This window comes from Neophocaena asiaeorientalis, unplaced genomic scaffold, assembly GCF_003031525.2.
Source record: "Neophocaena asiaeorientalis asiaeorientalis breed wild unplaced genomic scaffold, Neophocaena_asiaeorientalis_V1.1 scaffold191, whole genome shotgun sequence".
Classification (NCBI taxonomy): domain Eukaryota; kingdom Metazoa; phylum Chordata; class Mammalia; order Artiodactyla; family Phocoenidae; genus Neophocaena; species Neophocaena asiaeorientalis.
The window spans coordinates 1,759,470-1,773,104 of NW_020175105.1; the positions used below are offsets into that span (position 1 = coordinate 1,759,470).

The 13,635-nt window shown below is 46.9% G+C and overlaps 1 protein-coding gene across 10 annotated transcripts in view; it reads left to right on the forward strand.

Annotated features, from left to right (window-relative positions):
- Window positions 1–6: 6 nt before the first annotated feature.
- IKZF1 (IKAROS family zinc finger 1) overlaps window positions 7–13,635 on the forward strand; it is an 86,835-nt gene continuing 73,206 nt past the window's right edge. For 7 of the 10 annotated variants that reach the window (XM_024764348.1, XM_024764352.1, XM_024764353.1 and 4 more), the window contains exons 1-2: window positions 7–267; window positions 13,377–13,430. In XM_024764348.1, coding sequence (XP_024620116.1) covers window positions 13,391–13,430 — 40 coding nt within the window. In that variant the 5' untranslated portion in view covers window positions 7–267; window positions 13,377–13,390. Of the gene's footprint in view, window positions 282–4,149; window positions 4,278–11,852; window positions 12,896–13,376; window positions 13,431–13,635 lie in introns of those variants that run through there. The other 3 variants (XM_024764350.1, XM_024764349.1, XM_024764351.1) reach the window with 3 other exon arrangements.

Below are 13,635 nucleotides of genomic sequence, written 5' to 3' on the forward strand. Positions count from 1 at the left end.
CGAGTGAGCAACTTCAGGAAGTCATTGTGAAAGAAAGCTGGGAAGAGCTGGGCGGCCGAGCGAGCCGGGCGCTCTGACAAGTGCCTGCGCGGCCCGCGCCCGGGGCGGCGTCTGCGGCGACGGTCCTGGGTCCCCGCGGAGCGCAGCCGAGCCCGGGCGGGACGCTTGGCCGCGGCGAGGGGGCCGAGCAGGCGAGCCCGGCTCCGAGGTTGTTCTTGGCGCCCGAGGATCGGTCTTGGACCCCCAGAGTGCGACGCACACATCCACGTGAGTGTTTCCAGGTAGAATTTCCGTAGGAAAACTTGGATTAAAAAAAGAGAGAGAAAGAAAGAAAAGACGAGGCGGTTAGATGTGTAAGTCCTGGTTTCGCTCGGGTCCGCCTCTCCTCTTTGGGGACAGTGGGAGCGCTGACTTTTGTCAAAGCCTGGGCCACTTGGTGCTGTCACTGCAGGTGCAGGGCAGGCCGGCCGCGGGACACCTGTGAGCCGCCCCGCTGTCCCCGTGGGGAGGACACCGTGGTCCCGGTCGTGTTTAAATCGATCTACGCTTATATAGTGAGATCACGGAAGTCAGCCTTTATAAAGTCATTCATAACGCGCTTTCTTTTCTTATTTTTGACGTGAGAGCTTTTTGTTTATACTGTAAAATAAACAGATCGAGTCTGAACTTGCTTTCCGCAAAATCGGAATTATCCCGGTTTGAAAAGTTGGTAGTACTTTTGCCGAGTGCCGTTTTGGCTGTCAGGTTACGAAACCCCTCGGTCAAAAGGCGTCGGGTTACTTGCGACTGTATTTGAAACGTGTTTGAAAAATTCGTCAAGGATCCTTGGTGATTCCTAAGGAATCTCCTGAAGGTGTGATTGTTTTTTTCTTCTAAGTTGGAGGCACGGAGTGTAGCATCTGGAGAAGCAAAAAGGGTTACGATTCGATTCGCAGGGTCTGATCCGGCACTTACAAATGCAGTTTCCATTCTCTCTGGACTGCAGCCCCCGGAGTGAATGTCAAGGCCCTGCGCTTCCCTCAATTTCAACACTCAAAATTCCCCACCCTGCTCCCCACGGGGTATTTCAGCTCTGAGGTACCTTATTTTAAACTTGGAAAGACAAACTGTTATTGAAGAAATGTCTCCTTAACCTTCTGTTAAAAGTTAAAAAAAAAAAAAAGGAAGCTGAAAATATTTTATATGCATAATATTTAAACTTTCATGGAAATTTCAGTGATTTTAAGGATCGGTTCACTTTGGTTATGAGTTGAGGGGAGAGTGGAACCTGCAGGAAATGGTCTGAGCCTCTTGAATTCACTGCTTTGTTTGAGGATGTTTATTTGATGAGGTTATTTGGATTCATCTTTTATATGGGATTTTTAAAGTAATAATTCAAGTATTATGTATATTATATGTGTTGCAATTGTTTCAGTGACAAATTAGATTATTTGATATGTGGCTTAACATTTAAGCAGTCACAGATAGCTCTAACCGGAAGATTTCTTGCTCACATTCCAGATTATACAGAACGTGTTAAAAAGTAATTTGTGTGCGCAGATATAAATAATGATGTCGCATTTAAAAATCCTATACAACTTGGGTTTGATATAGTGTATCCGATTTCAAAACTTCCCATGGTCATACATGTTTATACCTTTTTTACGTGGGGAAAAAAATATGTGTTTCCTGGCCTCAAAGTCCGCCAGAGCTGAAGACCAAAACATGTCACTGAGTTAAATGGTCAGGTTTTCTTCCCGTCCTGTTTCTTGGTGATAGTTGAAGGCAGCAGCTTCAGAAACTCCTCCTTGCTTCTTTCATTCATCAATATTTTAATAAAAGTGCTACATCTTGGGAAACTACATATCCTCGGACATTCAGGAGCATCGTAACAATAAAAGCCCATCATCCGGCCTCATGGGATGAGCCCACAGGTCCGTGAATCAAAGTGTGTTGCATTTGGGTCTTTTGAGAAGTATGTCTGAAGTCTCCTGAGAGAAGGTAACCAGTGGTTTCCTTGCAGCCATTTCCCTTGTTGAAAATTAGGATCACAGCCAATTTCCTGGCCAAGAGGCTGCAGCCAGTAGTGCTGGGACCACTGTGTCTTCCTCACTGGAGGCCTAGATTCTGAGGATCTTGGTTCTTTGGTTTGGGGATCTTTTCCCCTTGGCTTGGATTTGTGTGTCTCATGTTGGGCCATGTGTAGAAGCATATTGTCAATATAAACGTCAAACTCTTGAAGTTTGAGAGGACCCGGTGTATATATACAGTCTACTACATGCCATGCTGTGAAACACCTCCACCCCACCTGTCCACGTGTCGTGTGTATCCTTCACGGTTACACGTGTATTAATAAATACAGGAAATAAAGACATTATGCGGCCATATGCATACGGACACACACAGGGAGTACACACAGCGTGGGGAGAGACGCAGGGGGCAGAGTGGGAAAGGGTTATAGCATCAAACGCACCTGGCCTGAGTACTAAAGCCCCTCCTTTTTGGGTTCGTTGGTTGGTTGGTTTGATTTTTACCTTTTACTAAAACAAGACAGCTTTTCCTGCTTGGAATGGTGAATCTAAGCATAAGTGACGTTAGTAATCTGGGTGTCTGCCTCACGTATTTGCAGTTAACCCAGAACTCATCAAGGGTAGCAGCGTTCAGAGGCGTTTTTGTTTCTTTTTCCCGCCTCTAATATTTGTCATTATGAAATACTTTCACTACGAAATAACTCTTGGTTTTGTTGCCTTATTTGAATGGAGATTTATATCAGTGGATCCAGCTCACAGAGAGCAGCCCTTTGGGGTTGACTGACAGCCCTTGCTATTTCTCTTTTTTTTAATTATTATTTTTAAAATTTCATTGAGGCATATTTGATTTACAGTGTTGTGTTAATTTCCGCTATTTCTACACACATTTTTGGGTGCTGTGACCCCCACTTGTGGCCATAAGACCTTGCCCCTCCAGCCCTGATGGTTACCGTTAGTCCCTGTCTGGTGTCGGTCCGTTTGTACCTGCAGGGCCCTCAGGCATGTGTGTGGCATCATTCCGTGTCACTGGAGAAAACACAAGATGTAAAAGCGACAAGTGACCCATCCTTTGAGGCTGACAAGGGGAGAACCGTTGATCCAGTTGACACCTTGAGACAGATCATTTTGGTTTTGCTCAGAGCAGGCACATGTACACATGTGATCCAGACCTTGGGCAGGTTGCATTTCAGAGCATAGGCATTACACACACACACACACACACACACACACACATTTAAAATCCAGATGAGGAGGGAGACGGGGGTTCATCAGGGACGTGGGCCTCCCAAAGCAGACTCAAGCCACACCAGCAAAACTGGTTGTATCATGGGGTCGAGCAGATGCCCACCCTGGTTTCTCCACGGAGACCTGGCATGTTGTTGTTCTTTGCAGTGTATAAATGACTCTGCACTGCGGGTTATCTTTCGGCATCTCCTGTTATATATGTTCACGTCCTTCCCTTTTCAGTGTCCGTTGCTTTAATAGCTTGTGTTTGACATCACTTTGAAACGTTTGATGATAGTCTAACAAATATTTGTAAGATGTTAAGAAACATTAAAAGTGAAATGCTGCATTGTTACAAGTGAAACAGAGCAAACAAAAGAAGCTTTGCAGAGAGCCCCAGGGTGGAGAGGTGGGCAGGGCCCACCCTGCTTTGGTGTGTATTTGGTTGGGGACCAGGAGTCTCTCCTGAGAAGGGCCTGGTGGGGAGGCAGCCCAGGCCTCCTCTGCAGGAAATGGCCTCATCCCTTGAGTCCATCTTTTTTTCCTTCTCCTGTTTTGCTGCAATGAACAGGTGGGTGGATGCCTTGGGTGCCTCCCACGATCCACCTGGGGGTGAACTGTGAAAAATGGTGAAAACCCCGAGTTCCAGGCCTGGGGGCCACCTGCCTTCCCCACCACAGGCCTGGCTCTGTCTCCCTTCTCCCAGGGCCGTTTGTTTCTGCCTTTGGGGTGCTCAGAATGCCTGTTGACTAAAAGAGATCCCTCTCCCACCCGCCGCAAGCCCGCCAAGTCAGACGTCCTAATCTGTGAACCCGTTTTGGTCAGGACAGGAAGCACGGGCTCCCTTCCTGCCCCTGTTTTCCTGAGAGAAAACTACCTTCCCTCCTTTTTTGCATATTTGGCAAATGGGCCCACCTTCCTCTCCACCCCAGTGGAAGGCGAGGAGGGCAGTGACGAGGTGAAGGAGACAGCAGGGTCCCTTGCAGGTGGCTGAGTCCAGGGCCTTCTGCGCAGCTCAGGGTCCGAAGGCCCCAGGCCTCCAAGGTAGGACTGGGGGGCAGCCCCCCTGGGTCTCCAGGGGCCACAGGCTCCTGGGTGAGATCGCCCATTTCTTTGCTGCTTTTCCACAGATGGGATGTTCCCAGCGTGTACTCTCCTCCTTCCCAGGGCAGCCTACGACCCAGCCCCTGCCCGGCACCCCTCCTGTTGTCTGTCCTGGGTGATGGAGAGCCTCATTACCTTCCATGTGCTCTCTCTGCTTTCCGGGGTCCCCGCTTCACCTCCTGATGGCTTACGGCACAGGGCCACGGCTTAACGAATTGCTGAAGATGGGCCCCAATGAGTGGGAAAGCTCCTCCTTCAGCTTTTCTCATTCAAGTGTGCGATGATTCGTTTTTTCTTCAGCAGTCAGCTCACTGCTAAAAGAAATCTGACTCTCTTCCTGCCATGTTCGCGCCAAAAGTGAGCTCTCATGGACGTGCAGTTGGTGCAGGGCTTCTGGGGTGTGTTGAGGGCAGGTGCAGTGTGCGAGGGTCCCAGCTTTGTTATTTCATCCCTTCCCTCCCTCCTTCCTCTCTGTCTCTGCCTCTGTGTCTCCATCTTCCTTCTGTCTCTCATGTGTGGGGTTTTTGCGGAGACAACTAGGAACTGCATAAAGAATTTGTAAATGACCTTACACACGGTGAAATAGACTTCTGGGCCCCTTTGTGGAGTCCACATGCTAAAATTGACACTCTAAATCTTTTTCGGGCAGTTTGAAGCTGTCTAAGATTGAACAAGATGGTTTGGATTAGAGTCCTTTTCTAAAGCTAGGGGTTCCACGGTGAATATTGATTCATCAGGTTTTGGTAAATTTTTGTTGTTACATCAAACTTTCACTGGCACACTTGGAGCATATGAAATAGCACGTAAGACACCTCCTTAGACCAAATGGGGAAAATGTTTAATTTAGAATCTTTAGGAGAAATGAAAATGAGGGATTGATCTCTTATAAGCTGACTTTGGAGGCACTCTGAAATGAACTCTGGTGCTTTTAATGGAAACTAGAGAGAGCCGGCGACCCCCTGCTGTGAGCCCCACTTTGAGCCTGAAAAAGTGACCTTTACTTCCTCCTTTGTGCTGGGTTTTGTGTAGGGCAGTGATATTCAAAGAGATCCACAGTGAAGACATATTGATAAATTGTATATCCTACTTCATTAAATTAAAAATCGTACTGCTAATTATCTCAGGTTGTTAGAGATAAGGCAATTAATTTCCATTTAAAAATGGTTTAGAAATTTCTAGTGCATTTCTACCTGCGTTTTCTCACTTCTCTCTGGAGTTGTGTTTGTTTAACCTGAATTTCAAGAATTTTCAGTTTAATTTAGAGCGGATAGCCTTTTGTAAAAGAAATGTAATTTGCTGGGAAAAAAAAAAAAGTAAAACATTGAAAATAAATAATTTAAACTTATTTAAGGGCTGCAGAAAAATCTGACTGTGGTGTTTAAAATGAGTTTTCCTATATTTTGCTCCCTGATGGATGTGAGCATTTTCTGCCTGATTATACATAAAGATGTGCTGATTTTGTAGGCCTGAAAACGAGGAACCTCTGTGAGGTTCTACTGACGACACCCCCCCTCCCCCCTGGGTTTGCATGAGGACATTGTGGATGACAGAACGGACACCAAGCTGTCCTTGTTGGGCCTGATACCCGCTAGGAGAGCATATCCACATGGACCTTGTTACGTGTTCTGTTACGTTGGGCATTTTGTCCTCGGGATCCTACAAGGTTTGGGTTACAGGATAGCTCAGCTCTCTGTCCGTCACCGATTACAATGGAAATCTAGAACTTTTCTTGCTGATTTGGTCCAACTAAAGAACCCATTCAGAATATCAAGTGGTATTCTTCTCTGTGATTATTTTAGTTACTGTCAGTAGCAATCACTGTCACCAAATCATTGATACATTTGTACTTCCTTTACCCTTCTCAGATACAACTGAACTTGACTTCAGCTGACCCATTTGAAGCTGGGGTGACCAAAGTAAATTCCCAAAGTACTGAAGCTGCTAAGAGATTAAGCTGCGATTTAAGGAGCCTGATTTTTGAATTTATATTCTGTGTACTATGAACTTGGTTTTGAAAAGTGAATAGAGATGATTTTTTTAAGAATTTTTATAAGAAGTTACTTCATTTTAATTCATTACAGCTGATAATTTTGGGGTGTTGTAGACAGAACTGATCTCAGAATGCAAGTCCTTTAGGGAGAATTTCCCATTAACCTGGAAACCACATGGCCTTAACGTGGAGAGTCAGCCATCAGGATGTCTGCACCCATTTCTCTCTGGAGCCAGCATCGTATGAGGCTCTGGAATACGTTTTCTCTCTCTGTTTGCATCTAGATTTGTAGCTCTTGTTTCCCCACCAGCTAGGCGGGAGAGACTTTTCTAAATTTAGAAAAAAAAAAAAAAAAAAAGTTACATGGTAAACTGGATGGTGTCCTCAGTGGGAAAAGCAACAATAGCTCTTCAGCTGTTGTTGACAAATAGATATGTATGGATTGCAGACACTGGGTATTCCTGTGGGGATTAGCGTAATTTTACTTCCTTGGGTCTAAATGGCATAAATATGGCTTTAAAAAGAAGTCCGATGGCCTTTGTAGAAGCCTCAGTATGACAGGTATGTTTTTCGGAGTGTTATGAGTAGACACGTGGATTTTGCTACCGTATACAGTTTTAATTTTGAATTTTTCATGTCCACGTAAAACTTCACTGCTAAGAAGGCAAGAGGAGATACTGTGTTCGTGACAGCATCTTGCCTTGCTGAGTAAAAAACTGAGTTCATATTGTAACTTTGTATTTATCTATTTTATAAAAAATGAAAAAAAATCTTTGAAAAATAATAGGAACACAAAAACTATTCCTGGGTTCCTCTGTCTCTTCACTTTATGATGACAAGAGATCAACACTTACGAGAATATCCGTGTAAATCATTGTTTTGGTCCAGTTCCTACATTTTTCTTTAAAGATGGAGATGTCACTTTTGTTGCACAGTTGCTGGCCAAGCATGAAGTCTTCTAAAATCGGGAAGAAGGTAGAAGAAAATGATCTAAACTTAGACTTTTTACTTAAGTGATGAAGTGTAAAAGACCATTTATATTTGAGGAAGTGACTTAGGAAATGGCCTCTGATGACGGCCAGAATCAGGAAAAGTCCTCCAAAAGAGTATGTAAATTCGGAGTGTGTCTGCCTCTCCCAGGGTTGCTGAATAAACAGCAGTTACTGTTAGCAGTTTGAGAGCCAGTGTACAGGGGTGCACACATGAGCGAGTCCAGACACACAATAGTTGTGTAGTGCTGGACCTTCCTGGGGCACCTGAAACCCAGCTCTGGACCTGTTTTGAAAGCACAAACTGTCTCCAGCTCCGTTTTCTGTATTATTTTCTGATTTCTAATATTTCGCATCTTTTTTCCTGCCTCACTTCGAGACAGGTGGCTCCATGATGGCTTTTACAAACAGTCTCACGGTTCTTTTTCATTCTGTATTAAATCCCTCCTCACTAAGAATGTTTTCAGACTGCAGGGTTTTCAGCTGTTTTTTGAAGAGGCTTCCTGAGTTCCCCCTGACCCTTCCTCTTTTGCATATCAGTTCCTGCCCCTAGAAAAAAAATGTGAGGACAGAATTGCTCATGGGAGCTAATTTGCCCTCAAAAAGCAGGTTCACAGCCGAACAAACCACTGGAGGAAGAGTTCTCTGTAGCTCAGTTTAAAAAAAGTGTGTGTGTGTGTGTGTGTGTGTGTGTGTGTGTGTGTGTGTGTGTGTGTATGAATGGCTCAGTTAAATATGGGGGAGAGGGTGTGTGAAAGCCAAATTGGATTCCCTGCCATCCTGTTTAAATCTTGTTTTTCATTGTTATTTGTAGCAGCCCTAATCTCTGTGGAATAATCATGAAAATGTGTAGATTGGCAGCTAATTTTTGAAAAATGAAAAGACTCAGAAATGGAGTAACTGGGCTCCGAAGTTGTTACGTTCTCCCGACCTGTTTTGTCAAGTTGTTAGGAAAACCTCTATGGTCCCCAGAACCAGACACAAAGACCCTGCATACTGCCTTTGCTTTCTCTTGGAAAGTTTCCTTTTGTAAGAGACAGTGTAATTCACAGTGATAGGGTAGATTTGCAAAAATAAAATCTACCAGTCTGAAGATCAAAAGACTTTCTCTCAGCAGGAATAATGGGTTTTATTAAAGAGGTCTGTGACCTGAGACATTTTAAATAGATTATAGGCTTGGCCCGTGTTCCCCCTTCAAAATAAGCGTCATTGAGATTATAAGGAAATAACCCCAAACGTAACTCTAGTGTAACCTCACTCATCAGGGAGGAAAATAACCAATAGCATCCATTTGTTTGACCAAATAACCAGAATTTAACTATATTGTAGAAGTTTTGTGATGAAGTTTGCCTTAATTGCAGGGTATTACAAATAACATGCTTATTTTCTGTGAAGGTACAGGTAACACCCATTCCTTATCCATTTATACATTTAAAATTTGGGACCGCCTCCCAAGTGGTCCTGGGTTCAGATCTCAGCTCTGTTGTCTGTTTAGATGTGTGGCCTTGGGCAGAATACTTCTTTCTTAGCCTCGGTTTTCTCATCTACAAAATGGAAAGAGTAATATGGATTATGTATAATAAGAAGAATACAGTTTAATCGTAAGGATTAAAGATGCACACTTAGCAAATGGGGATTGAATACTAGATCTACAGTGGGCACTCTGCCGGGCACTCAGATAAGGCAAGAGGACAACGTGGGTGGTGTCCAGGCCTGTGGGGATTATAGCAGTGAAATGCCAGGCGCGTGGTAGTTGCTTCAAGAAAGCGAACTAACCCCGGTATCATTTCCTTTCCCTCTTTTTCTGGCATATATAAGGCACTCAAGAAAGGCTATGAAGTATTTCTGAACAGAAACTCACCCATGTGGTTCATCATAGCACATTTGTTGTGCTGTGTACTTAATTCTTTAATTGCCATTCATCAGGGTGGCTTGGAGAGTCATCAAATTGTGGTTCATGGCAAGCATCTGGCTTTTAATTTTGACTTCATTCATCCAGACTCACCTTTCTGGGTTATGGAAAAGCCCTGGCACCTCAGGGAAAGTGCTGTGAGGGGAGGCGGCTGAGGAGGGTCTGGGGACCCCTGCTCTCCCCGGCCCTTCCCACCTGAGTGGTCCTCGCAGGCTCTTGCCGAGCCATTTTTCAAGCTGCTTGCTCTCCGGCAGGTAGAAATGGGGCCGCTCGTCCTGGAGATGTGCCCGGGCTCCTCTCTCAGAAGCCACGACTGCCCAGGGCTGTTGGATGCTTGTCCCCGGGGAGGCGTCCAGGTTCCAGCCCCTGTGGGTACGGGAGGAGGAAAAGAAGGCGAGGTCAGGGAGGGGCTTCCAGAAGGTCTTGCTGTCCCCCTGGCCTGGCCACCGTGGAAGCAGGATGCTGTGGGCCTGCTTCCGTCCTGTGCTTGGTCCTCACTGTTCCCCTGTTCCCTAGACTCCAGAGGTACGGTGGGGAGAGAGATGGGCAAGTCCCGAGCAGCAGCAGGGGAGTGACGGTCCTGACCGCAGGCTGTCCCTCCTGAAAGGACAGGCCCCGCTGGCTGCCCCTTATCTCTGCATCTGTTTCCCCTTGTGCGGGGTTCAGGGCTGCTCACTCCGAAGAGACAATAAAAAAGTTCACGTCTGTAAGAGCTGCCCGGTGACGGTAATTTCCTGAGATTGGTGTGTTTTCTGCCATCAATATGTTGGCTCTGGCCTCAAATCACCGGGGCTCCCTGTGCAGAGCAGAATATGGCAATGTTCCCGTGAAGTAAGTGTTCCCTCTGGCATCTCCCTTTACAGGCCTGCTGGCCTTCGTTTGGGTTTAGGTGAAGGTTTGTGAAAATAAGGTGTTAAGTCACTTTTGTGATAAACTCCCCTTCCTGACTGCAAGCTCTTTTGTACTGAGATCAGATCAAGCCTGAGTCCCATTTTCCATTTGACACTGGGCGCTGCTTCCACGAGTCTAAAAAGAAACCCAGAGCCTGGGCCGTGCCTGTGTTCCCGGAGATGGGGTTATTTCACTGTCCCCTTCGAGACCCTTCCAGGCTGCCCCTTGGCAGCTTCCTGGTCTTGGAGGGGGTGGCGTTTCCTCTCCCTCAGACAGTTTTCCATTGTCGGATTATTCCTTGGTCTTTGCCTAAAAGCAAAGTCACTTTTACAAAAAAAACTCACTACTTTTTAGTCCCAAGAGATGCAAATTTCGACTTTGAGGAAGTTTGAGGGAGCTTGTCAAGCTACGCCCCGAACCACTGTGTGATGTCAGACAAGACAGGCCACAGAATCACAGGGCCAGCGTGGACTGTGCCCTAATGTCTTCCGAATCTCAAAACGATGGTGCCAACAAGACATTCGTCCAATCAAGGGGGGGCAGCCCGGAAGCACAGCCCCAGGCCCACACGTAGTGGGTCTGTGTAGGGTTGGTAGAGAGTACATTTGGAATTCTAAGTGAGTCTGAGGACCTAACAGTTCCACATGGGGGTTGCAGACATTCAGTGAAAATGGAACCAGGCCTGTGACAGGGATCCTGCATCCTCTGATCACTGGGGTCGGCTGCCTACCACGCCCACTGTCCAGAGCACCAATGGACACTGAGGCAGGGCTGGATCCAGGAGGGTGCCCTCGCCCTGCCCCCTCGGAACACACAGGCACACGCGCCCGCCCGGCAGAGCCGGGCCTGGGCCTTAGCCACTGGCCCAGAGCATCCTTTTGCTGCTTTGTGACACGTTCTCACATCTCCCCACCTGAAGAGACCGATGCGCCAAGGGGAGCCGGGAGTGGGTAGATTTTGCCCCGACAGTGAACCCAGAGGGTCCATAGGGTCTGGTGGGCTGGAAGGCACCTTCTCCGGCAGGGCTGGGGTGGGGGGCCATCAGCTGGGCCTTACGAAACATTTTCTCTTTTTACTCGGAAATTACTTGAATATACAGTAGGGTATTGAGGAAATCAGTCCCTGCCACCGAGCAGTGCGTAGTCATTAAAACAAGAATGCCAATGCATGTTCGTCAATTAAAAAGATACGTGCAGTATTAAATGAAAAAATTGTTTTACAACAGTTTATTTGGAATATGTTTGGTGTCCTGTTCTTCTAAAAAGTTCTGTGTGTACACACACACACACATACACACACAGAAAAAATGTAGTAGTCCTAAGCAGTGGAAATGATGGGCATTTACTTGCCTCTGTGTTAAAACAGTTGTAAAATATGTATCACTCACATAGCAGAAAAAAAGTTCAAAGTCAACAAAATAAAAATTGGGAGTTAGAGTATCATTTGTTGCTGCAACATTTGGGTTCTATCTACTATACGTCGCCCCGTCAATACGGGGACACTTTAGAACTGGTTTGTGATATTTCACTGTAAAATACCGTGTTTGTCTTCAGAGAGCTGAATCTTGTATTAATGCCGCTCAGTGAACACAAAGGTTTTTCTCATTTGAGTCTGCCTTGTTTCTTTAGAATTGTTTCAGCACGTTTCAGAAGAATCATAGGTTTTTTACCTTTTTTACTGTTAAAAGGATGTGAGACTTTGGACACATTGCTTTTTGGTGACCCTAGACAGGTTTCGTGTTTGCTTCTGGGACTAGTTTGTCAGGCTTTGCTTTTGGTGGACCCTCAGTCTTGGGGCTGAAACATAAGTGGGCCATGGGGCCTTTTTCCCTTCTGGGGTCACGGGCTGTACCCCTAAGGCCCACACTTGCCTTGGAAATTCGAGTCACAGCTCAGACTGGTGCAATGGCTTTTTCAGGAATAGATGCAAACCCTTCCCCATCCAGAGCCAGTGCTGGTCGTCCGTGACTCTTCGTGAGTAGCGCCGCCAGGACTGAAACCGAAAATCTGTATTCCGAATGCACCATGACGGCTGTTACGTACACACACACATGGCCTCTGTCTGCTCAGAGCTGTAGCCTGCCCTGAGAGGGCCAGGCCCCCTGAACCTTCCACCACTGTGCAGGCATCTGCTGAGAACAGGCCTGAAAGCGCAGACACACACATCTGAACGGGAGAAACAGAGGTGGTCCCCCAGAAGGAAGTGAGCTGATTTCGAGTCAAAACAGGCTCCGTTGGCTGGTTGGAGAAGGCGCTCTTCTGAAGGTTGTCCAGCAGGGCATAAACACGCAGACTTGGTGGAGGTCATCTGCCGGTGGGCCCCAGCTTTCCTATCCACGGAGCCTCCAGATGTCACCTACCAGGGCTACCTGAGACCTGTGAGGTGCAGGCCAGGACCTTGAGTGCAGAACGCAGCCATCCCTCCCTCCTGCTCGGCTGACGTGGCCTCTCCCCGGTGTTTGTGGTGGCCGCGAGCAGAACGGTCCCCATCGCCACCCAAGGGCAGCTCCTCCAGGCTCGCTTTCTCTCTTTCCACCCGCCTGAGGAGCCAACCACGTGTCAGCAGAACAGGAAGGTCTGGGCACTCTCCGGGTCCGGTCTGGCAGCCGTCGTGAGGTTTCCTTCTCCCCGCGTCAGAGCCTGGCAGAGTCTCAGGCAGGGGCCCTGAAAGAGCGGGGGACAAAGCCAGCGGCGCGAGGCCCATCTGCCAGGCTGGAGGTGTATTTATTATTGATGGACGGAGCACGGTGGCTGCTCGTATACGCAGCCCTGCCTGGGTAAATGAGACATTCTTCAGCAAATTGCTTCGTCTTTTGATTACTGATTGTACGCGTGTCACCAAGCTGACTCAAGGTTCATCGATGCATGCTCAGTAAATTAGAAAGAACGTAACTGTGGATCAGCCCGGAGAATGAATTCTGTGCCTACAATGACCCAGGGCCATTTAATTTTCTGCTTAATTTTGTTGCAGTCAGTTTGCATTTTGGGTTATTATGCGGTAGGAAATTAACAATAAATAACAAATTTGGTCCTCCTGTCCTTGTAATGATATTTTTATAAATCTTTGTAATGCTGTTTTTCAAAGGATCAAGGTCTGTGCCAGTCTGATACTCCAGCGAGTGTGTGAGGAGGAAAATGCATTATTCTTGGTAGATAGCCTCGTTGTTAAAGAGCTCAGCCCTTATCTCTCTCTCTCTCTCTCTCTCGTATCTTATGAGTAATTTGCTTTCAACTAAAATCCCTTCCTCTCTTTCTCAGATAACCCGAGGACCATGGATGCTGATGAGGGTCAAGACATGTCCCAAGTTTCAGGTGAGAGCTGGTGAGATGCCCATATGGGGAGTCCAGGAAGCCCACTCCAGTGGGCACCCAAAGCCAAGGTGCTTGCCGGGGGGGCGGGGGAGGTAGAGGGCTGTCCTGCCAAAGGAAAGGCCGAGATGGAATTGGTATCCATGTTTCACTTCAGCTCTTAGAGATTATCCCAATGTGGCAACCAGGACAGAAAAATCTCCCTCCC